The sequence below is a fragment of the Vulpes vulpes genome, chromosome 10 (assembly GCF_048418805.1).
Source record: "Vulpes vulpes isolate BD-2025 chromosome 10, VulVul3, whole genome shotgun sequence".
Lineage (NCBI taxonomy): Eukaryota > Metazoa > Chordata > Mammalia > Carnivora > Canidae > Vulpes > Vulpes vulpes.
Genome location: NC_132789.1, coordinates 11,279,530 through 11,302,811, shown reverse-complemented (window position 1 = coordinate 11,302,811; position 23,282 = coordinate 11,279,530). Strand labels below are relative to the sequence as shown.

The 23,282-nt window shown below is 48.3% G+C and overlaps 1 protein-coding gene across 1 annotated transcript in view; it reads left to right on the top strand.

Annotated features, from left to right (window-relative positions):
* Positions 1-306: 306 nt before the first annotated feature.
* The window catches only part of RBM19 (RNA binding motif protein 19), a 122,900-nt gene continuing 99,924 nt past the window's right edge, over positions 307-23,282 (top strand). The window contains exons 1-14 of the mRNA XM_026018759.2: positions 307-510; positions 3,871-4,053; positions 5,715-5,840; positions 6,596-6,634; positions 6,936-7,131; positions 8,477-8,745; positions 10,342-10,422; positions 15,994-16,072; positions 18,148-18,219; positions 18,914-19,117; positions 20,441-20,571; positions 20,952-21,070; positions 21,491-21,587; positions 23,158-23,268. Coding sequence (XP_025874544.1) covers positions 475-510; positions 3,871-4,053; positions 5,715-5,840; positions 6,596-6,634; positions 6,936-7,131; positions 8,477-8,745; positions 10,342-10,422; positions 15,994-16,072; positions 18,148-18,219; positions 18,914-19,117; positions 20,441-20,571; positions 20,952-21,070; positions 21,491-21,587; positions 23,158-23,268 — 1,743 coding nt within the window. The 5' untranslated portion in view covers positions 307-474. The remainder of the gene's footprint in view (positions 511-3,870; positions 4,054-5,714; positions 5,841-6,595; positions 6,635-6,935; positions 7,132-8,476; positions 8,746-10,341; positions 10,423-15,993; positions 16,073-18,147; positions 18,220-18,913; positions 19,118-20,440; positions 20,572-20,951; positions 21,071-21,490; positions 21,588-23,157; positions 23,269-23,282) is intronic.

Genomic DNA, 23,282 nt, shown 5'->3' with positions numbered 1-23,282 from the left:
ACCTGTGCAGGGGAGGCAAAAGCATCCCTAATCCATCCTCCTTTCTCAGGGCAGCTTTAGGACACACTAATAATACAGAATACAGGAGGAGGCTGAAACGTCTTCGCAGAGTTCACCGGACTCACGCCCAGCCCCCGCGCCCGTACCCCGGGCCACACGCAACCTCCCGCCAGCTTTGGGAACCACCGCCACCCCCTGCAGACTGCAGCGCTGCACGGGTTTCCCCGGGCGCGGCCCAAGAGCCCGCGCCTGCGCAGAAGGCAAGCACTCAGGCCCGCCCCTTGGGGGGTGTGGCTTCCTAGGGTCGCTCCGGTTAGGCCACGCCTGCTTCCGGAGGGAGCGTGCTGACGTCCGGAGCACGTGATCTTGTTCCGGCTCGCCAAAGATGGCGGCGCCCAGGGCGGGAGCGTGAAAGTTGCTGGTGGAAGCCGCCGCGGGTCCGCGCTGGAATCGAAGCAGCAGGGACCGTGCGCCATGTCGCGACTGATCGTTAAAAACCTCCCGAATGGGGTGAGTGCAGAGCGCGGAATCTGGGATCGGGGCCGGCCAGGAGCTGGGGACTAGGAAAGAGATGGCTGGAGAGAATTGAGGGGCTTTGGCCCTTGGGAGGATTCCGGGCGCAGTCGAAACCCAAGAGGGGCAGGGTTCTCGGCAAATCCTTATTTGACGGTCGGGAGAGCGGGTAGTGGCCGCTCAAGGCGCCCGGAAGTACCTGGCTCCCATCGCGACAACTCTTTGGGGGGCCCCCGTGCCCCGCGTGTGCTGAATGGGATGAGAGACCTTCCGGACTCCTCAGGAGCGTCTCTCGTGGGGGGCAGTGACGACACGAAGCTGTTTCTGCCTTATCGTGGTTTTTAACTTTTCTCTCTTGTGGGAGACCTATGACGGGATCTTAAGGATTCAAACAGTACCCCCCAAAAAGAGTGCAAGCCCTACGGTAGTGTACGAAATGAGAAGCGAAGCCTTCCTCCGTGCTAGCCCCGGGCTGCCCTCGGTCCGTCTCCAGGGGTACCCATCTTCAGTGACCTGCTTTTAGGACTCCTCCTCGGTACCCCTCCAGGTCTCAGCAGTGTGCTTTCTCCTCGGTTTCTTGCTCCGTTTACCCCCAATGAGTGCTGACCCTCCCCCATGAAAGATGAGGAGCCCGATCATCTATTCTTTCAGTCTACTGTATTACTGTTTTTAATTCTTCCATTATTTACCCCCAAAGAGTAGACTTTCAGAATACATTATGATCCACCCGTCTGCTTTAGGCAGTGTCTCTTGATGCCTCGCTTTGATGGATGAGGATTTTAGCATGGCTACCCTCTTCTTCCCCTTCACTTCCATCTCATTGGGCTTCCTCCCTCATTGGAATGACTCTCTTACCATTGTGTGTCTTGTCTGGTGAATGAAAGAATTAAGAAAAAAAAAAAAAAAGACAGTAGTAGCAGCTAACATATGAGAGCCTACTATGTGCCAGGCGCTGTACCAGTTGCTTTCTGTAAAGTAACCCAAGTAATCCTCAGCAAAACCCTACAAAGTAGGTTCCGTTTTATTTATTTAAAGATTTTACTTATTTATTCATGAGAGACGCACAGAGAGAGGCAGAGACACAGGCAGAGGGAGAGGCAGGCTCCACACAGGGAGCCCGACGTGGGACTCAGTCCCAAGACCCAGGATCACACCCTTGGCCAAAGGCAGCACCAGCCCGCTGAGGCACCTGGGCTGCCCCCAGTAGGTTCCATTTTAATGATGAAGAACCTGAGCAACAGCAAGGGAAAGTGACTTGCCTGAGGTCACACACAACTGGTAATTCATAGAGCAGGGATTCATTGAATTGAACAGTCTATGTCTAGAATTTGCATTTCCGACCCCTACACCCTACTGTCTCTCTTGTCATGGTAGCATGCACTCTTTCTTAACTCTTTCCCGATGTGTATTTAGCAGTAAGTACTCATTATATTGCTGACATTGTAGACAGTGGGGGATAAGACTCAATCCCCACCTATATGGCATTTACAGTCTAGCAGAGGACACCAGATCACTATGATGTAAGGAGCAGGGATGGAAGCATGACCCAGTGCTGTGTGAGCACAGAGGGCTTGGTCACCTGACCCACCCAAGGAGTCCAGGAGAGGCTTCCTGGGGGAGCTGATTGAACTGAGAATGAAGAGAAGGTAGCCCGGGTCTGCTGGGAAGATTTCATATGGGGAGACAACTCATAAAGCCTCAGAGGTGAGAAGCAGGGAAGGTTGCAAGGCATTTGACAAGAGATAGTGCTCAAGGGGTCAGTCAAGATAGATCATGGAGAATCTCACATTTTACCTTAGCTGCTTATTCTTGAGCCTTTGGCATTAGGAAGTCACCAAGAGGTTCTTGACGGAGGAATAATGGGGTCAGATTTGAGTCTGGTGGCTCCAAAGTAATGGGGAAGATGAATTCACTGCCTTTTATGTATCTGAGCTGAGTCACAGATCTTGATTCTGTAGACCTTGGGTAGATCATTCATCCTGTATGAGCTTCATTTTCTCCTCTATAAAATGCGGATAATAATTCCAGACTCATAGGGAGATACAAAGTTTTAATGAGCAGAGTTTACTAAGAACATGCCTCAGAAAATGTGTTTTCCCTTCCTACTAGGCTGTCAAGGTCTCTAGTTTCTTGAATCTTAGACTTTATTTTCGCTACTTGTGGGGTTCTTGGTGTCCACACTGCTACCCACACACAGATCTCCCAGAAACTGTTTGGAAGACTCACCAAATTGAGGAATAAGGCTGAAGTGAGGATGGGGGGGGATGCCAGGGGCCAGTTTCCATAATGTTGGGTCCCTTGATCGAATAATAATAATAACGTTAATAAATTAGTTTTCTAGTGCTACTGTAAGAAATTACCTCAAACTTAGTGGTTTGAACAATAAACATTTATTATCTTACAGTTTAGGAGGGGAGAAATCCTAAAATGAAGGTGTTGGCAGGGCTGCCTTCGTTTTGGAGACCCTGGGGAGAATCTGTTTCCTTGCCTTTTTTCAGCTTCTCGATGCTGCCTGTGTTTCTTGATTTCTGGCCATATTCTGAATGGTCAAAGCCAACAGTGAGGCATCTTGCAGTCTCTTTCGTTCTGTCTTTTAAAGGTTTTATTTATTTATTTGAGGAGAGAACATGAATGGGGGTGGGGGGGAGAGAGAGAGAGAGAAGCAGACTTGTTGCTGAGCAGGGAGCTGGACATGTGGCTCAATCCCAGGACCCTGAGATCGGGACCTGAGCCGAAGGCAGAGGCTTAACTGACAGCTCCCAGGTGTCCCCTTGCAGTCTCTTTCCATCTTCAACATCACATTGCCTTTTCCAGTCCTGACCCTCCTGCCTCTCTTGCATAATGGGACATGGACGTTGGATCCGCCAGGATGATCCAGGATAACTTCCCCATCTCTAGATCCTTAACAAAATCATATTTGTGAAATCACTTTGGCCATGTACAGTCACACGCTCACAGGTCCCAGGGATTAGGACATGGACGTCTCTCAGGGTACTTCGCTATTCCCTCTACCACAGTGAGCAAACAAGTATAACTTACCACATTCGTTCATTTGTGCATTTATTCTGACATCATCAGGTATTGGCTCTGGGGCAGCCACGGTGCTGGCCTCCTTACATCATGGGTCTCTTTATCCTCTGAACAGCCCATACCATAGGATGATTTCATTGCAGCCATTGGTGAAATAAGCCAGGCAGTGTCTGAGCCAGAGCTGGAGCCAGCCCCACTGCAGAGCACACTGTGCCCCAGCCTTGTCTGACTTTGCCTTCAGGGAATCTCAGGGCCCTGGGTCTCCTTCCTGCCCCCTTGGCTCTGAGAACTCCTTGCTCCTCCCTCACTGCACCCCTTCTATTGTAGATGAAGGAGGACCGTTTCAGGCAGCTGTTTGCCTCCTTTGGCACATTGACAGACTGCAGCCTGAAGTTCACCAAAGATGGCAAGTTCCGTAAGTTTGGCTTCATTGGCTTCAAGTCAGAGGAAGAGGCCCGGTCGGCACTGAACCATTTCAACAGGAGTTTTATCGACACTTCCCGGATCACGGTGAGTCAGTCTTTGCCCACTGTGACAGGGAAGCACCAGGGACTTCTGGGGAACAAAGGAAGCCTGTGGCCTGGCTGAGGAGGTGTCAGGAGAGCTTCCTGGAGAAGGAAGTCCCATCCCTGTCACTCATGTACATTTCTTTTTATTATTTTTTTTTTAAATTTTATTTATTTATGATAGTCACACAGAGAGAGAGAGAGAGAGAGGCAGAGACATAGGCAGAGGGAGAAGCAGGCTCCATGCACTGGGAGCCCGATGTGGGACTCGATCCCGGGTCTCCAGGATCGCGCCCTGGGCCAAAGGCAGGCGCTAAACCACTGCGCCACCCAGGGATCCCCTCTTTTTATTATTTTTTAATTTTTTCTCGCTCATGTACATTTAATGACTTGGTAAAACATCCGTAACGCTTCGTTGAGAAGAGAAAACCAGATGTTAGACAAGTATGTATCACGTGATCCCATTCACACAGAACCACATTTCTTAATTTATACGTGTGTGAAACACAGAAAGAGCAATGCAGAAGGATTTTTACCAAAACATTAATTTCTCTGTTTGGGTAATAGGAATTGGGGTAAAAACATTTTTTTTTCCCCACTTTCCTTTTACTTGTCTGTTGATTTGGGTTTTGTACTTTGGGCTCTTGTCATTGCTACAGAAACAGCAGAACTCTTTTGAAAGTCTAGAAAGGGGAGTGGCCAGAAGTGCAGCCCCCTTGGGGGGGGAGGAGCATTTTGAGGGAACATGCCAGCTCAGGCTTGACCTTGAGCACTTCCAGGCTTCTGAGTTGTCACCCGCCTCTCATTGCCCTGGAGCCCGTTCTCTGGGGCTAGCTGAGCTCCATGGGGGCTAGCTGAGCTCACTCCATGGTAATTACGGTGATTCCGGAAGCTGTTAGCTTAGCCTTGCCTCGTGCCAGACTCTGTGTCAGCCACCCTAGGGGCTAGATGGCTGAGAACTCCCACTCTAGGGCCAGGCTCTCCCCTCCCCCCGCCTCCCCCCCCCCCCCCCCCCCCAGCCATCTCCACTTTGTTACCTTCTCCCAGGGTGACTGGCTGGGGCAAGTGACTTCGCATTTCCCATCTGAGAAGTGGGGAGGGTCTTGGCTGCTCCCTCCTGCTATTTTGGAGGCTCCATGTATTCCTGCTTGCAGAGGACTCCTGACTGCCTGGTGTGTGGAATTTGTTGCTAAGTGTAGTGACTGTAATGACTTTAGGGACTGGAGGCCAGTGGAGGCCAACAATTGGACAGTTAGGGTTTGAGCTGCGCAGGCTCACCTATACACGGATTTTTTTGTAAATACATTTTCTCTTATGTTTTCCTCAATGTTCTTTTTTCTACCCTGTTGTAACAATATAGTACATAATACATATGACACACAAAATACAAGTTAATTATTATTGGTAGGGCTTCCGGTCAACAGTAGACTTCTAGTAGTTAGGTTTTGGGGGAGTTGAAAGTTATGTACAGATTTTTAATTCCACGGGGAAGGGGTCAGTGCCCCTAACCCCATGTTGTTCAAGGGTCAATTATAATTTGCTTTAACTGACTCAACTAGTAAATGACAGCTGCCTTTTTCAAAAGCCCAGCTCTGAGGTGCTGAAGGGTAGCACCTGTGCTGGGCTGGTGGCAAGTGTCCTTATCACTCTCTCTCTCCTGTGCAGGTGGAGTTCTGTAAGTCATTTGGGGACCCAACAAAGCCCCGAGCCTGGAGCAAACATGCTCAGAAAACAAGTCAGTCTAAGAATCCTTCAAAAGACAAAGACTTCGTCCCCACAGAACCTAAGAAAGTACGTACGTGGTTACTCCCACTTGCATCCCCCAGGTCAGCAAGGCAGTCACCCCTGTGGGGGGAGGGGGGAAGGCAGGGCAGTGGGAACGGGAAGGACCAGAGACTCCCTCGCAGATAGTTCCTCAAAGATACAGATGCAATGAAACGCCGGGACACCTGCACCCCGATGTTTCTAGCAGCAATGTCCACAATAGCCAAACTGTGGAAGGAGCCTCAGTGTCCATCGAAAGATGAATGGATAAAGAAGATGTGGTTTATGTATACAGTGGAATATTACTCAGCCATTAGAAATGACAAATACCCACCATTTGCTTCAACGTGGATGGAACTGGAGGGTATTATGCTGAGTGAAATAAGTCAGTCGGAGAAGGACAAACATTATATGGTCTCATTCATTTGGGGAATATAAATAATAGTAAAGGAAATAGAAGGGAAGGGAGAAGAAATGGGTATGAAATATCAGAAAGGGAGACAGAACATGAAGACTCCTAACTCTGGGAAATGAACTAGGGGTGGTGGAAGGGGAGGAGGGCGGGGGGTGGGGGTGAATTGGTGACGGGCACTGAAGGGGGCACTTGACGGGATGAGCACTGGGTGTTATTCTGTATGTTGGCAAATTGAACACCAATAAAAAATAAATTTATTATTAAAAAAAAAAGATAGTTCCTCAAGATGGCCCCTCCCCAGACAATGTCTTCTGTACCCCCTCATTGTTCATCTGTAATCCTCCCTGTCTGTGCCTTCTGTTTGCAGGATGACAAGACAAAAAAGGTAGCAAGTGAGCTGGAGAAGGTGAGCGAGTGTGCCCTGTGGACCCAGAGGGGAGGTACCCAGGATGGCACTGGGAGGGCTGTGGCAGGCTCAGATGGAGGGAGGCAGCCTGGGAAGCAGAGACATGCCTCTTGTCTTCCCTTGCCACATCTCTGGGGCTTTTTAGTCTATTTATGTGATGATGAGTGTACCCAGCTGATCCCAGGGGTCCTCCAGAGGCTGGCAGGAGAAAGGAGCTTGGGGTAGGGGTAGTTAGAGCAGATGCCCTCGCTGAGCCTTCTCTGCCTGGTCTCCCTTCTCCCCACTTCCCCGGTGCCACCAGCTGAAGGAAGACACTGAGTTCCAGGAGTTCCTGTCAGCACACCAGAAGCGGACACAGACAGCCACTTGGGCAAATGACGCCCTGGACGTTGAGCCCTTGAAAGGGAAGAGCAAGCCTCCTGCCAGTGACTACCTGAACTTTGACTCCGACTCAGGACAGGAGAGTGACGAGGAGGGGACTGGGGAGGACCCAGAAGGTGAGGGCATCCATGTGCACCCTGTCTGCCTGAGTATGTGCCCCTGTGTGTGTCCTGGCTTGTGGATGTAACCTTGGGCCCTTTGGTGACAGACCCAGGAGATGACGTGAGACACTGTCCTCTGTGGGGGCAATTATTCAACCCAAGATATGCCCTGACCCATCCTGGTTCCAGTCAGTCAGATATTTATTGAGCTCCTGAATGCCAGGTACTACTTTGGGCATTGAGGATGGAGCACAGTGAGCAAAAGACAAAAGAATCCTGCTCTGCATGGAGCTGTCATTCTAGTTGGGGGAGAGAAACAATACAAAATTAAGTCCACTATTTAGGATGATATTTAAAGATGAGCACCATGGAGAGAAAGCAAGAAAGGGGGTAGGAGGGCTCCCGGGGAAGGCCTCTGAGGTGGGGAGGAAGGGGGCCTCTGTCCTGAAAGGGGCTCACAGCATAGTGTGGCGGCAGAGAGAACCTGAGCAGTTGCAGTCCAGAGTAGGAACTGCTCTGGTTGTGGGTCACTTGTAATTTTGCTTGAAGGTGAGAGAAGGGATTTAATGTGAATTTTATGCCTGGTTAAGTTTTTGTGCAAAACTGGGGTCCAGAGGGCTCACTGGGAGTTGGTGGGGTACAGCAGGGGAGAGGCAGGAAGGGGGGGATTGCAGGCCAAGGGGAGAACATGGCCAGGACACACAGGAAAGGGCAGTGCAGGTGTCTGAGGGGGCCCTGCATGGTTTGGGGTGGCTGGAAAGGAGGCGCTGGAGCTGGGGGAGAAGCCAGTCAGTTCACACGTGCCTGGTGAGCATGGGTGTCCTGCAAGCATCTGCAAACCACTGGAAAGTTTTAGGCAAGGAGTGACAATCCTGTCTGTGCTCTCAGAATAATCACATAGGCTGCAGTGGAAAGAGCAGATTGAGGAGGGCAAGTCTGGTGCAGAGCACTAGTGGGGAGCTATGGAGCTCTCTTGACTCATGTGAAATATCAGAACTCCCAGCAGTTTCACCCTGATTAACATTACATATCGGGGATCCCTGGGTGGTGCGGCGGTTTGGCGCCTGCCTTTGGCCCAGGGCGCGATCCTGGAGACCCGGGATCGAATCCCACGTTGGGCTCCCGGTGCATGGAGCCTGCTTCTCCCTCTGCCTGTGTCTCTGCCTCTCTCTCTCTCTCACTGTGTGCCTATCATAAATAAATAAAAATTAAAAAAAAAAAAAAAAAAAAAAACATATCGGCAGACCCACGGCGGGTGTTCGGTGCGTCATGCCACTCGCGGTGGCTCCGCCATGCTCTCTGCCTTCCAGGCCTCTGCCCTCCCCTGACTGTCACTGACCCCAGCCTCCTTTTTTTGCAGATGAGGATGGCCACAAACCCAGGGCAGCCGTGCACAAGGAGCTGTCTGACATGGATTACCTAAAATCCAAGATGGTGAAGTCCGAGTCGCTGTCATCCTTGGAAGAGGAGGAGAGTGAAGACGAAGCTGTGAGCTGCGGAGGAGAGAGTGGGGCCGAGGAGGAGGCCCCTGGCGCTGCACCCAACCAGCAGGACAGAGGGAAGCCAGTGGCTGGCCCGGAGCAGGGTGCCCCATCTGGGAATGAGATACCAGGGGCAGCCCGAGCTGAGGTGTGTGTGGTGGGATGCACAGTGACTCTTGGGAGGTGGTGGGAGGAGGGGGGACAGTTGTCCTCATTCTCACTCACCTTTCCTGAAGGCAGCTCAGCAGCCCAGCGACCTGCCTTCAGCTCTCAGCCCTGCCCTGTGCTTGCTGTGTGACATCAGGCAAGCACTTCTCCCCTCTGAGTTTATTTTCTATGTGGACTTGCACAAGCCACCTCCCTTCTGGAGCTGTGGGGTGTTAATGAGCTGCACAAGGGACCTGGGTGTAGGATGCTTTGTGCTTAGTAGCAGGGTAGGCAGGTGTGAGCCACAGTTGACCATAGTCATAGTAGATGGAATAGTAGTAGATGGAATGAATTGAGTACTTAACTATCTGCTGGGCTGTCATTTGTTATTAAATCTTATGACAGCTTTCTGGGGAGTGGGGGATTCTTGTCCCATTTTACAGGGAAGGAAACAGGCCCAGCAAAGGAAAGTGTGCCCAAGGTCACAGCTGGGAAGTATTGGGGTCAGGACTCAGACCAGGCCTGCTGGGCTCTGAAGTCTACATTACAGACGTGGGTGCTGCCTTTGGGGACAGCTATCTTTTCTCCTGCTAGGGCGTCCTCTCCCCTCAGACACGGGGCAGGTCATGTTTGGGTCCCCATCCCCTCACGTCCCTCTTTTCGACCTGGCCCTCTTCAAGGCTCCAGACATCACTGCTCTCTTTTCTCTTTCCTTGGCACCCTCCCTCCTTGATTTTCAGCCCCTTCTCTTTGCCACAACCTGTCCTTATCTCCTAAAAATATGTATTTCAGAGAGGTAGTCGAGTATTTGGCAAAGTCAGAGAGCTATGGGTTCAAAATGCCAGCTCCAACACAGAGTAGCCATGGGAGCCAGGGTGAGGTGCTTTGCCTCATGCTGCTGATCCTCATCTAGGATGACAGCACGGCAATGGCCTCCATGTCCGGTTTCCAAAACCCCTGTGCCTAACCATATGCTGGCATTCAAAATTTCAGAGTTCGGGAAGATACCTCAATGCCTCGTGCAGTGTATGTAGCACCCTCAGCGGGGTCTAGGGCAGCACCCCATGATCAAGCACATGTCTGTTTCCACAGCGAAACCAGAAACAACCACTTGTGCTACAATGGGTAAAGGTAGATGTTGGTTGTCTCACATCAACTCAGCAGATTTTGCTGGTCAAGGACTCGAAGTCAGGGCAAGTTTTGTTGCCCAAGGAATTATAGAAAATTTAGATTTTTTTCAGAGCTATTTGGATTTCAGAATTATAAAGACAATCCTGAACCCATACCTCTCCAAGGTGGTTGTGAAGATTTAATAGGCTAGGAGCATTTAGAAAGTGCTTTGGACGAGTGTCTGACAGCTATCACGATACCTCAAAGCTCCATCCGATACACCCTGCCCCTCATAGCCTGAAGCCCCTGTTAACATACTCTTACCTCCACCTCCAGCCATTGCACATCCTTGGCAGGCATAATGCTTGTCAGCATTCCCTGGTTCACGCTGGCAGCAGGTGCCTCACTGAGATATCTGGCTCTGCCTCCTCCTGCATCTGTACCAAGGAACTCACTGTGGCCATTTCTGTTCTTCACCATCATTCAGGCAGACAAACTGGCAAACCAAAAGGAACCGACCACCCCCTACACTGTGAAGCTGCGTGGTGCCCCATTCAATGTCACAGAGGTACGTACCAACAGCGCAAGAAGGGCAAGGCGATCCTGGGAGAATAGGAGGCTCCGCCGCATGGGGGTGGGGTAGGGTTTTAGGATTGTTGAGGACTTGAACTAGAAGGGATTGAAGTCAAAAAGGTGAAGTAAGATCTCAGGTGTTGTCAGGGTCAAGAAACAGGTGGCTCTACAGAGACTGAGAAAGACTGGTCCTATACATGAGAAGCAGAAGATGCTCTCTGGACAATTTCTAGGGGTGCTGGGGTGTTCAGTTGGTTTAGCATCCCAATTCCTTATCAGCTCAGGCCATGATTTGAGTCCTGAGATCAAGCCCCACGTCGACTCTGTGCTCAGCGTGGAATCTGCTTGGAACTTTCTCCTTCTTTCGCTGCTCTTCTGATCCCCCCGCTCCATGTTCTATCGCAAAACTAAATATATCTTTAAAAAACATTTTTCTTTAAACATGAGCTGGTAAACACTTAGGGCTTTGTGATCAATATAGTCTCTGTTGCGACTACTCAACGCTGATGTTGTAGCATTGAGGCAGCCCTAGAAGATAGGTAGACCAATAGGCATGGTTGTGTGCCAATAAACTATTGACAAAAACAGGCCATGGGCCACATTTGGTCTGCATATTGTAGTTTGCTGACTCTGGGTTTATACAGCAGAGAACTTTTTAATTTACTTCCTTGTGAAAGTAATAAGTTCAGCCTAGAAAATTTTTTAACAGCTAAATAAAGAGAAGTGAAATTACCTATAACTAAGATGACCATATAAAATGTCTTCCAGCTGAGTTGTGAGAGGAGTGCTGACCAGATAGGGTGCCAGAATGTAGGTCTACTTCCTGCAAGTGTAATCCCTATAGCCTACTTCCTACAAGTGTACTTCCTATAAGCCTACTTCCTACAGGCAAAAGCCCTTACAGGCATACTTCCTGCAGGTTTAATTACTGTCCCAAGCAAAGTGGAGAAAATCCTCCCGCCAACCCACACACCCCTATATCCCACTAAGTGACAACCAATAGTAAATTCTGAGTATATCTTCCTAGACATTTTCTTCTTTGTATATAAACACTAACTTTTGTCTTCTAGTTTTAAAAATCATTCCTGTAGGAACTCTTTTGAACCTTTTTTTCCCTCTATTATCACAATATGTTAAAAATATCTTTGAATATTGAATTTTCAGCTACAACATCTCTGTTCATGTTGTGTGTTATTTCTCGCTCTGAGCACATTGTGATATATACTCACCGGGTCCTATAAGGTGGAGCATAAGGCTTGTTTCCAATTTTCTGTTAATAATAACGTTAATAATGATTAATAATTCTGCTAATAGTAATGCAGTCAGCATTCCTTGAGACGAGGTGAGAAGATTTTTATTTTTTATTTATTTTTTTCTGTGAAGGTCAGTGCAGATTTTAGGCTTTGGGGACCATTTGGGGTCGGGAGCATGTTTCTTCGTTTCTTCTTTTTTTAAATACCCTTCAAAAATGTAGAAACCATTCTTAGCTCACAGGGTCATACAAAAGCAGGCTATAGGCCGTATTTGACCTGCGGGCCACAGTTTGCCAACCCTTGCTCCAAGTAAATACTTTATGCAAGGGCACACACAAACGTTCTCAAGGCTTTGATACAGAGTGTCAGTTGCCCCCTGGAAGCATTGCTAATTTATACTCCCTTCAGCAGAGTATGAAAGTGCCCACTTCTGCGGATCCTGAGTGTTCATCTTTTGCTATATGACAGGTGTAAATGGTGTCTCATTTTAATTTATATTTTAAATTATTGGTGGCATCGATCATTCTTTCACATTTGTAAATCACATGTACATCTCTGTTTAAAGTGCCTGGCCAGGGACACCTAGTGACTCAGCAGTTGAGTGTCTGTCTTTGACTCAGAGTGTGATCCCGGGGACGAGGATCAAGTCACGCATGGGGCTCCTGTGGGGAGCCTGCTTCTCCCTCTGCCTGTGTCTCTGCCTCTCTCTGTCTGTGTCTTTCATGAAAAAATAATAAAATCTTAAAAAAAAATAAAAAAAAAAGGTACCTAGCCATATCTTTGTCCTTTTTTCCCTCTTGAAGTGTTCATCTTTTTTGATAGTCTGTATATTTACTAATGTTTAAAAATTAAGCTAATCAGTTAATCCACATAGGCAGCATTTGGGTCACACCAGACTATCCAGTTAGCTGGTAAATTAGAGTCCTTCTGGAAAAAAAGAAATTCACCTAGCCACACTCTTCTGTACGTTGCATCTTCTACTTGATGGTACATCTGGGGATCTTCCATATTAGGACATTCTTTTTCATGATGCATTATATTCTACTGTTTCAATGTGTTACACTTTAGTTTCAATACCAAACATGCAGAAAATCATGCTTTGTTTTTTTAGAGGTTTTATTTATTTATTTGAGAGATAGCAAGAGCACGAGCAGAGGAGGGGGCAGAGGGAGAAGCAGGCTCCCTACAGAGTTGTGAGCCTGACGTGGAGCTCGATCCCAGGACCCTGAGATTATGACCCGAGCCGAAGGCACTTAACCAACTGAGCTACCCAGGTGCCCTGAAAATCATGCTTTAATTTAAAAAAAAATAAGTAGATACTAGGTGGCTTTTGCAAAATTAATTCATAAAAAAATAGTGACTTTTTCTCTCTCCATGAACAAAAACAAAATGAAATAGAAGAAAAAGTTTGTATATAAACCAGAAAGAAAACCTACCTTTAGATAGTTTGATGAATATTACATGTGTGTGTCTGTGTGTGTAGGGAGGCTTTATAGATACTCTAATAAAAATTTTATAGGTTCTATATAAAGAAAACTTTAAACACCAGTGAGGAATTTAAAAGAATACTTACATAAAGGGAAAGCTGTACATTTTGAGAATGTAAAAGATGCTAATTCTTCTCTAATTATGGATAAATGAATAAGTTCAGTTATAGTTCATTAGGATGGGGGCATGTCCTAGAGCACTGTGGAATATCGTGCAAGAAATAGAGCCTTTCCCTGCAAGGTACTACAGCAATTAATATAGTCTGGTTCAGGCAAAGTCGTGGACAGGTTGATGGAGTAGAATAGAATCCAGATATAAACTATTTTTTATTAGCATTTACATGAGGATTATGGGGAAAGTTCCATATCAATGAGAAGGAGAGAGATTTTTTTTTTCTTTAGTAATGGGACAACCTGTTAACCTTTTTGAAGAAAGAAAGAAAAAAAAAGATGGCTCTCTGCCTTACTCCTTATAGCAAGATAAACTTCAGATGTATCAAAAGCTTTAAAAAAATAAGACTATAAAAGTTACAGGAGAAAAGCATTGGTGAATTTACTTATAATATTAGACTGAAACAGGGTTCCCTGTTTGCAGTTGCAAGTTGCAGAACTTGGCCATAAGGAAAAAAATGGACTGATTGATGACACAACAGTTATAACTTCTATAAGACAGCAAGTGTCATAAAGTTGAAAGACCACAGACATTTGTAACCAAATAGCAGGCAAAATCTGGTTTCTTTACAAATAGATCAATCGATATTGGGACCTGTGACCTGACAGGAAAAGGGACCACAGGTTGGAGGTCTTCTAAGGAAGACAATTCGTATGGCCAGTAAAACTGCTTGAGTTCACTCATGGTTAAAGGTCAAAACTGGAAAATTACATTTTGCAAATATTTCAAAAGCTCAGTAATACTTTCATGCACTCTTGGCAGAAGTGTGCAGTGCAGCTTTTTGGAGGGCAATTTGGAAGCATCAGTCAAAATTTAGAATTGCCATACATTTGACCTAGCAATTCTAATGCGAGAAATTTGTTCTATAGGTGAATGAACCAAATACGCCAAGATTTCAGTACAAGAATATTCACTGCTCTTGTGTTAGTGTTGTATTTGTGACTTAACCTTTCAATTTGTGTCATGTCACTTATAAACACAAAAAGCAGTAAACAGCCTTTATACTTCATCACTAGAGAAGTGGCTAACTACTCTAGTAGTTAGAGAATTTGATAATTTGACATTTAAAAAAAATGGAGGTAGGAACAGGAAAAATTCACAGCTTTATTGGACTTCTTCCATTCGTTGTGTAGTTGGTGGGTCTCAGCTGGGGATGGTTGGCCCCCTCTAGAGAAAACTTGGCAATATCTGGAGGGGTTTTTGATGGTTGCAGCTGAGGAGGGGTGCTCCTGGCATCCAGGCGTGGAAAGTAGAGATGTTGCCAAATATCCTACAATACACAGGACAGCCCCTTACCACAGAGTGATCAGGCCCAAAATTTCCATAGTGCCCAGATTAGAAAACTCAAGGTTAACTCAGGTTTAGTTATCTTGAGTTAACTAAAGTGTGGCACATTGGAACAGTACAATATAATGTGCCATGAAAAAGAATGTTCTGATACGGAAGATCCTCAGGATGTTCCATCATACGTACAATGTACAGAAGAGTGTATGGATAGATGAATTTCTTTCCGGAAGAAGATGCACCTTACATCATATGCTGGATTTCTCAGTAGGCACATAAAAATGAGGAAAATATTTTTTTGGGAGAATTTGATAATTTGACATTTAAAAAAAATGGAGGTAGGAACAGGAAAAATTCACAGCTTTATTGGACTTCTTCCATTCGTTGTGTAGTGCTTGGATTTTTATGGTTGCCTGGATAGTCTAAGCTTCCCCAAAGGACTTACGCCAGTATACAGATGAAAAGGGGCCTCCTACTTTCATTTTTAATAAAAAGCTAATAAGAGTGAACTGGGTGTTGGAATTAGGAATTTTGTTTTCTTATTTGGCATTTGCTAACATCGTATATATCTGTGTGTTTCTGCATATATAAAAAAAGTGTTTAATCACCTTCATGTCCAAAATAGAAAAGTTCAGAAAATCTGAGACCATCTACAACAGCACTTTTTTTTTTAATTTCATATATTTTTTATTTAAATTCAATTAGCCAACATAGTACATCGTTAGTTTCAGATGTACTTTTTTTTTTTAGTGTGGATTTTTTTTTAATTATTTTTTTTAGTATGGATTTTTTTAAAATTATTTTTTTAATTATTTTTTTATTGGAGTTCAATTTGCCAACATATAGCATAACACCCAGGGCTCATCCCATCAAGGGCCCCCCTCACTGCCCATCACCCAGTCACCCCCACCCCCCGCCCACCTCCCTTTCCACCACTCCTAGTTTGTTTCCCAGAGTTAGGAGTCTCTCATGTTCTACAACAGCACTTTTGATTGCTGTGTCTTACCTTCATGAAGTAACATGGACAAACATTCATGCATTCATGAGAAATGGCAAAAGCAGTTAACCCCAAATATATAAAAAGGTCCTTAGGAAAAAGAGATCAGAACAATGCCTGAAAATGCCAATTGGAACATTACTGTTTTATATATAGATCTGTATTTTTCACTCCTCCAACTTTTAGTTCCAAACTCATCTAAGGTAGTTTTATTTCATGTTGAAGAAAAGATTTGTGTTTAGCAGTGAGAGAGAAGCTGAAGGGTGAAACGCTGTGGAGGCCTTTCTGAATTCAGAAACTCGGCCCCTATCTCTTCATTAGGTTGCACTTATATTAGTGAGTTGATAAAAGAGGGAAACTTCTCTTCTTGTAGAAGAACGTTCTAGAATTCCTGGCACCCCTGCGACCAGTGGCCATTCGGATAGTGAGAAATGCTCACGGGAACAAAACAGGTAAGGCCTGGGCTGTTTCGGGTGGGTGTGTGGAGGCAGAGAGCAAGAATGGAAGGTTGGGCAGCTGCCTCAGGGGGGATGTTTTCAGGGCTGCTGTCATATTGGTTTTGTGTCCCCTGTTTTGTGAACCCCTGTGGAGGGGTTCAAGCACTTGGGACAAGTGTCTGCCTCTGGCAGTCTCGTATGTAGCTTTCTGCTGCTCCTCTCCTCTACCCCCCCCCCCCCCCCCCCAGCCTATGCTCATGCTAGTGGATTCACCAGTTCTGTTTAAACACATGTCCCTGGGCTTGGGGCTGGCTGGGCCAAGTCTGTGGTCAGCTCTCCCAACGGGCGCACTCTGAAATGCTGCACATGGGTGGTATTGCCTCTGCTGCCCTCTCACCCGCCTTTCCCAGTTTGATGGCCAGCCTAATTCCTAGGCTTTGGAGGGGTGGGGACCATGCTGGAAGGGAAGGTCTGAGCTTGGAGCACTGGAATCCTACCTGTGCCTACTTGCTGGCCAGGTAGGAAGGCTGCAGGACATGGAGCAGCAGAACTGGTGCCCCTCTGAGAACTGCACCAAGGACCTCTGGCAGGGGGAGGCCAGGCAGCACTGGGCATGTAGGGTGTCTTTGGCAAGAAGATTCCTACATGGGCAGAGGGGTTGTAAACTGTGGAAGCTGACATCTGGGGAAGAAAGGGTGCCTACTTTAGGGGTGGTCTGGTCACCTTTGAGCATCTGCGTTTCCTTCCCAACTCCCTGAGCCTGAAGCCCAGTTTACCAGGCAGCTCCATTCAGCCAGTCCGTGTGTTCTTGCATACTTACCTGAGTGCAGTAAAGGAAGGGATCTGCATCATTCCAGCGTAGCCACTTACCGGCCCCGTGACCTGGGATGAGGGACTTGGCCTCTGTTTCTCATCTGTGCTTGGGGCAGTGCTATCTTGTTACGTTGCGAGGATTCAGTGAGTTAATACACAGCATTTAAAGAATGCTGAATGCCTACTGCATACTCTCTGAAAGCTGCTCTTGGTGGTGGTGGTGGTAGAGGTGGTATCCCCGGTTTCCTGGTACTTTGGAGACCACAGGGTAAGCAGGGATTGGCCAAAAGGAGCAGGAAGGAGCATATTGGAGCTGTCAGGGCTAAGAAAAAAACCGTATTAGAGGCTCGGGAGCTGGAGGGAGCTTGGCATGGGAACAGAATGTTTCTGAGGAGCAACAGAATGTCCCCTTGGAAGAGCCTAGACCTGGGGCCTTACTAATGATCATGGACTTCAGTGTGGATGTAGGAGGCACAGTTGGATATAGAACAGTCCCCTGGCTGGTGACAGAAGGTTCCTGCGGTGGGGCCCCCCAGGGGCAGGTGGTCTGGGTCGGACTTTTGCAGCCATCCAGGGAAGGATCGATGATGGGCTGGACTGGAGTGTGGCAGACAGGGAAGAGGATAGAGGATGTTTATGGAGATAGATGAGGTACTTACCTTTGGGAATAGAGAGGAAGGAGGAATCCTAGGAGGGAATAAATAGCCTTATGATAGAGCCCTGGCCCTGTGGGCTTTGGACCAGGTTACAGCACTGCCACCTCTTAGCCATGATGCTCTGCTGCCTGACGGGGTTGAGGGCCTGTGAGTTGAAGAATGTGAGGCCTCCTGTGCTCTAGGAAACAGTCCCATATACTTGTCTGTGTGTACACCGGGGCCATCAACAGAATCATTGTTGAGATAGCCACTCGGGTGCTGAGCTGGTCACAGTACTTCAGCCTCGGCAGGTCTCCTCCAGAGAAGGCCATGGAGGGGAGGAGGTGGTTCAGGTGGGGTGAGGGTGAGGCTGGAAGGGAGCTGATGGCCTCCTGTGTTCCTGACTCCTACGGTCTGACACTTTAATCTGAAAAACCAGACTTTGGGGTCCCAACGCTCCCTGTAAAAAGTGTGGCTGGGGGGAGTCAGGGAGAGTCCACCTGTATTTTGGAGACTTGGCAAAAATAGGGGTTTTCCCGCACTTTCTGCTCAGATTCCCCCAAACACCAGCGCAGTGTGGGTATTCCTGTGTGACTTCCACCAGTGTCTGCAGATTCTACCTTTGTCATTGTTCCTTTTCAGGGTATATCTTTGTGGACTTCCGCAGTGAAGAGGAAATAAAGCAAGCTCTGAAATGCAACAGGGAATACATGGGTAAGGAACCAGCCTCTGCCTAGTTGCAGGGCTTCATTCACTCATTCATTTACTTTGTTATGTTTTTATGGAGGGTCCGCTGTGTGCCCAACACTATTCTAGACCCTAGGGATACAGAAAGCGTAGTGAACCAGGATCGGCCTCCCAGAGGTCAGAATAAGCTGAGATAGAGGGGGGAGAGACAGGCAATCATCAGATGGGCCCAGACTGGAGCAGGTGCATTTTAAGACAGGATTGTGCCTACTTGGGCCTCACTAAGAAAGTAACATAGAGCAAAACCCACAAGAGTAGCAGGAGCAAGCTCTGGCTCTGGGGGCAGTGCACAGAGATAGTTCATCAACGGTATGAGGCAGGTCTCCAGGGTTGGCTGTCCTGTGAAACCTTAGCACAGGCAGAGCCAGGGAGTGTGCCCTGAGGGGTAGAGGATGCAGTACAGCATGTGGCCCAGGTAGCCAGGTAGGCTCCCCCAGGATTGAAGCTGAATGTGCAAGAGGAGTGAGATTTGGGGAGGGGGCCCTTCCCGTTCAGGCCCATCACCAGCCCTGACCTCCACCCTGGTAATAGAACTGGGTGCCAGCACTCTCACCTTGGGTGTGTCACCTGGAAGGCAGTGAAGGAGAGTTTGGACCACCACCCAGGAGTCTCTGGCGAGTTCCAGGCCTGCCCTGGAGCCCTGATTCCTCTCCTCCTGCAGGTGGACGCTACATTGAGATATTTAGGGAAAAGAATGTCCCCACAACCAAGGGGCCCCTGAAGAATAGTGCTAAACCCTGGCAAGGCCGGACCCTCAGGGAGAATGAAGAGGAGGAGGACCTGGCCGACTCCGGGAGGCTCTTCATACGAAACCTGCCCTATACCAGCACCGAGGAGGACTTGCAGCAGCTCTTCTCCAAATTCGGTAGGGACGCTGCCTCCAGCTTAACATGCATGTGCACCTGTAGCACATAGTGTGTGAGCAGGTGGCCTGGGTTCAAGTACGGTACGCCTCCCATCAGCTCCTGACCATGGGCAGATGGTTTCCTCCTCGTCTCTGTTCTGTCACCCACAGATGGGGCTGATGGCTCCTGAGCTGCTGTGAGCACTCCCATGTCATGGACATAGGGGGTTAGCAGGGCTCCCCGTGTAAGGTCGTGTCAGAGGCATCATGTGCTGTCTGAACCATTGGCTCCTCACTCTCACTGTCTGAACTTGGAGCAGAAAAGATTTAGAGACATTCTGCTGATCTAGTTCCTGCTATCTGAACTCTTGCTGCTCAGTGTTTGAAGTCCAGTGGCTAGAGGCACGAACATGACAGGGCTCCTAGGTCTGAGCTTTACCACCTGAGAGCTCCACTCTCCCAACCAAGTGTCCCAAGTGGATTTGATAGCAAGGGTCATGTTTGTCACAGTCGCTGCCATTGCTGTGTCTCAGGCGAGAATGGGAAGGCCTGAGGTTCAGCTCGGCACTCGAGGATGTGTGTGTGTGTGTGTGTGTGTGTGTGTGTGTGTGTGTGTGTGTAAGAGAGAGAGGTTGGGGCTGTTGAAAGGAGGTCTGGCAGCTTTGGGATCCCTCACTTCTGTTTAGAGGCCAGCTGTGGGTCGTGAGGATCTGAGCTTGCTTGAGTGGCTGTTGGGGGTAGGGAGGCCCCTCGGTAGGATTCTCCCAGCCTGTGGCTGGGGGTTTGCACAGCTGCCTGGGTGAGGGGATGAGCAGTGGCCTCCAGTTTTCAATGGGGGAGGAGAAAGACTGGGAGGGGTACGGGCGCTCCCTGGTGTTGAACACCAAGGCCAGTTCAGAAAAGCTGTACCCAGCACACACCTCTAGGGCACTAACTGTAGGACAGGCGCTGTTCAGTACGTACAGGTACTGACTCATTCATGGATGTGCTGACACCTGCCCTGTGAGTTAGGCCCTCTTAGGATGCCATCATACAGAGGAGAAACTGAGGCACGTGGAGGCTGGTAGTCTGGCCCCCGGCCACACGTGGTGTGGTAGCTGTTGGAGGCAGGATCCAGCCCAGGCACCTATACTTTTAGGTAGACACATAAAGGATTGCGGAAGACCACTCTTGACCTTTGAGGTAGTCTCACAGCAACTGCTTGCCACCTTGTTCCGTGGGCTAGGTGGCTGTGACCATCCTGGAAAGAGCAGCTCTTATGTGTTAAAACCTATTGCCTGATGAGTGCCCAGCACTCAGGCCCAGCCCCAGTCCCTGAGATACTGACACCTGTCCTGTTCTCAGGTCCCCTGTCTGAGCTTCATTACCCCATCGACAGCCTGACCAAGAAGCCCAAGGGCTTTGCCTTCGTCACCTTCATGTTTCCTGAGCATGCTGTGAGGGCCTACGCCGAAGTGGATGGGCAGGTGTTCCAGGTGACTGCTCAGGGTTGGCGGACCATGGCTGGTCCCAGGTGATGGGGAGAGGAAGTGAGCCTACATGTATGGGAGCCCACATTTCTAAGCAAATGCACATGGAGTGTGAAGCCACCACCTTATCGGAGCTGGTGAAGGGTAGCTCTCCGAAGGCAGGGCCCTTCAGCACCTAGGACAGCACCTGGCACATAGATGCTCAGACTCTGTCAAATGAGCAAATAGGCTCTATGTTCCCAGAAACACCACTTGGGAGAGAAACTGGAAGGAGAGTTTGGACCTGGTCATTTTAAACAGCCATAGTAGGATATAAGAAACTCTTCTTTTTTTTCTAGTGTTACCTCCCCCTTCCTCACTACTCCCTTCTTATCATCCCGCTCCAGGGCAGGATGCTCCATGTGTTACCATCCACCATCAAGAAAGAAGCTAGTGAGGACACTGATACCCAAGGATCATCTTATAAGAAGAAGAAAGAATCTAAAGACAAAGCCAACAGCTCCAGGTCCTTACCAGCCTCTGGGCCCCACCCCTCCAGCTGACCGCATGCTCTGGTTCCTTGGGTTCACCTCTCATCCATGACCTTGCTGAGCTCCACTTTCCTTTTCTGCTTAATGGGGGAGGGATCACAGTGGTGCCTTACTTTCTTGATATTGTAAGAATTAAATGAGTTAACATAAGCAAAGTGCTTAGTGCACAAAATTAGTGCTTGTCAAATGTAAATGTCAAGGATCATATCATCATTGCTGAGATCTCCAGGCCCTGGGTACTTGGCCTGCGCTAGGTAAGTTGGCAGGAGGAGAAGTCTTTGGGGGCTTAGAAGGACAGATGATGATGAGCTTATTTCTTTGATGTTTTGCATCTGAGAAAATACTCTGCTCATTCAGCCTTGGTCTGACTTCCCTGTTCTGCCTCTGCCTCTCAGCTCTCACAACTGGAACACGCTGTTCATGGGCCCAAACGCTGTGGCCGACGCCATTGCACAGAAGTATAATGCTACCAAGAGTCAAGTGTTTGACCATGTGAGTGGGCATCCCGTCTGACATGCCTGGCTCTGGGCTGATCACAAGGGGAGAAGGAGCAGGGGAGGGACCATTGTTCTGGGGTCATTTATAAGCTCTGGGCCTCAGGCTGAAGGTGTGACCATCCTTGGGGTCTTCTCTGGAAGTACCCTGTCCACACTCCAGGCCTGCTTCTACTGGGCTTGTGTGGAGCCAAGTCAGAGAGACTCACCTGGGCAGTGCTCCTCACCACAGCCCATCAAGCTAGGTGCTCTTGCTGTCCCACTTTCCAGATGAGGAAACTGAGGCCTAGGGACACACAACAACTTGCCCAGGGTGACACACCTGGAAAAAGGCAGAGATGGGATGACACCAGGTCTGACCATGGTGCCTGTGCCCTGAACCCTGTCACACACTTCTCCAAGGGTTGTTGCAGCCAGTCCCTTGCCTGGGGCAGCCACAGTCTTTGAAATGAGGAAAGAGGAGTCTGCCTCTCTTCCTGTCAAAGTTAAACTCAATTCCTGCTGACTTTTCCCATCCAGCTCTCCAGCCTCCTCAGATCACACAGCTTCTTTAAAATGCATGGGTCTTTAGTTACACCATTGCTAAGTCCATCTTAGGCAAAACCTCGGAGTATGTTTTCCATCCAGTCAGCAGAGGATAGCCATGGTTTTGGTCCATAAACTGCCGACCCATTGTCATTTACTCCTGCCCAGCACTCATAAAGTCCACATTGTTCATTAGAACTAGAATATGTGCCCCATGTGTATTTGCAGACATTGTAGTGGCCACGTTTCTTAAAAAGCAGAAAGTAACAGGCGAGATTCATTTTGTATTGTTTTATTTAATTCAGTATAGCCAAAGCATAGTCAAGATATCATTTCAATGTAATACACAACATAAAAGATGACAAGATATTTTGCTTTTTTTTTTCATCATAAAGTATTTGAAATCCAGTGCATGTTTTATACTCTGAGCACTTTTTGATTCAAGTGTGCCACATTTCATGTGTTGAGTGGCCAGATGTGGCTCATGGCTACCATGTTGGGCAGCTCAGCTCCAGGCCTTAGCCAGTTAGGCAGTGTGCAGATCCCTCACATACCCCACGCAGAAAGTCTTGTTCTTTTAGAGGCTTCCAGAGAAGGAAGATCCCTCACATACCCCACGCAGAAAGTCTTGTTCTTTTAGAGGCTTCCAGAGAAGGAAGACACTGGCACGTAAACAAGCACAGCATGCCAGTGATGGCAAGGAACGTTAAGCTGAACAGCAGGCAGGGTGTGAGAATGAGGGTCACTAGTCAGAGTAACCTCTAAGCAGAAATTGAATGGAAGGGAGGGATCGTGGGGTAAGCACCAGGCAGAGGTCAATGAATGCAGAGGCCCAAGGTGGGGATGAGGTTGGCCTGTTTGGCTGGAATGGAGGGTGAGAAATGAAGTTGGAGAGGTAGATCCAGGGTTCCTGATTTACTGGGAGAGACACAAGCTGGAGTCATGAGATCACAGTAGGTCCATGAGGGGCCTTGGTGGGGGAGACAGCTGACCTGTCACCAACCTACCAACTGACAGGGCCTTTCCCCTCTCCCCTCCCACAGGAGACCAAGGGCAGTGTGGCCGTGCGTGTGGCCCTGGGAGAGACGCAGCTCGTCCAAGAAGTACGGCGCTTCCTCCTTGATAATGGGGTCAGTCTGGACTCCTTCAGCCAGGTGGGTACCAGCTC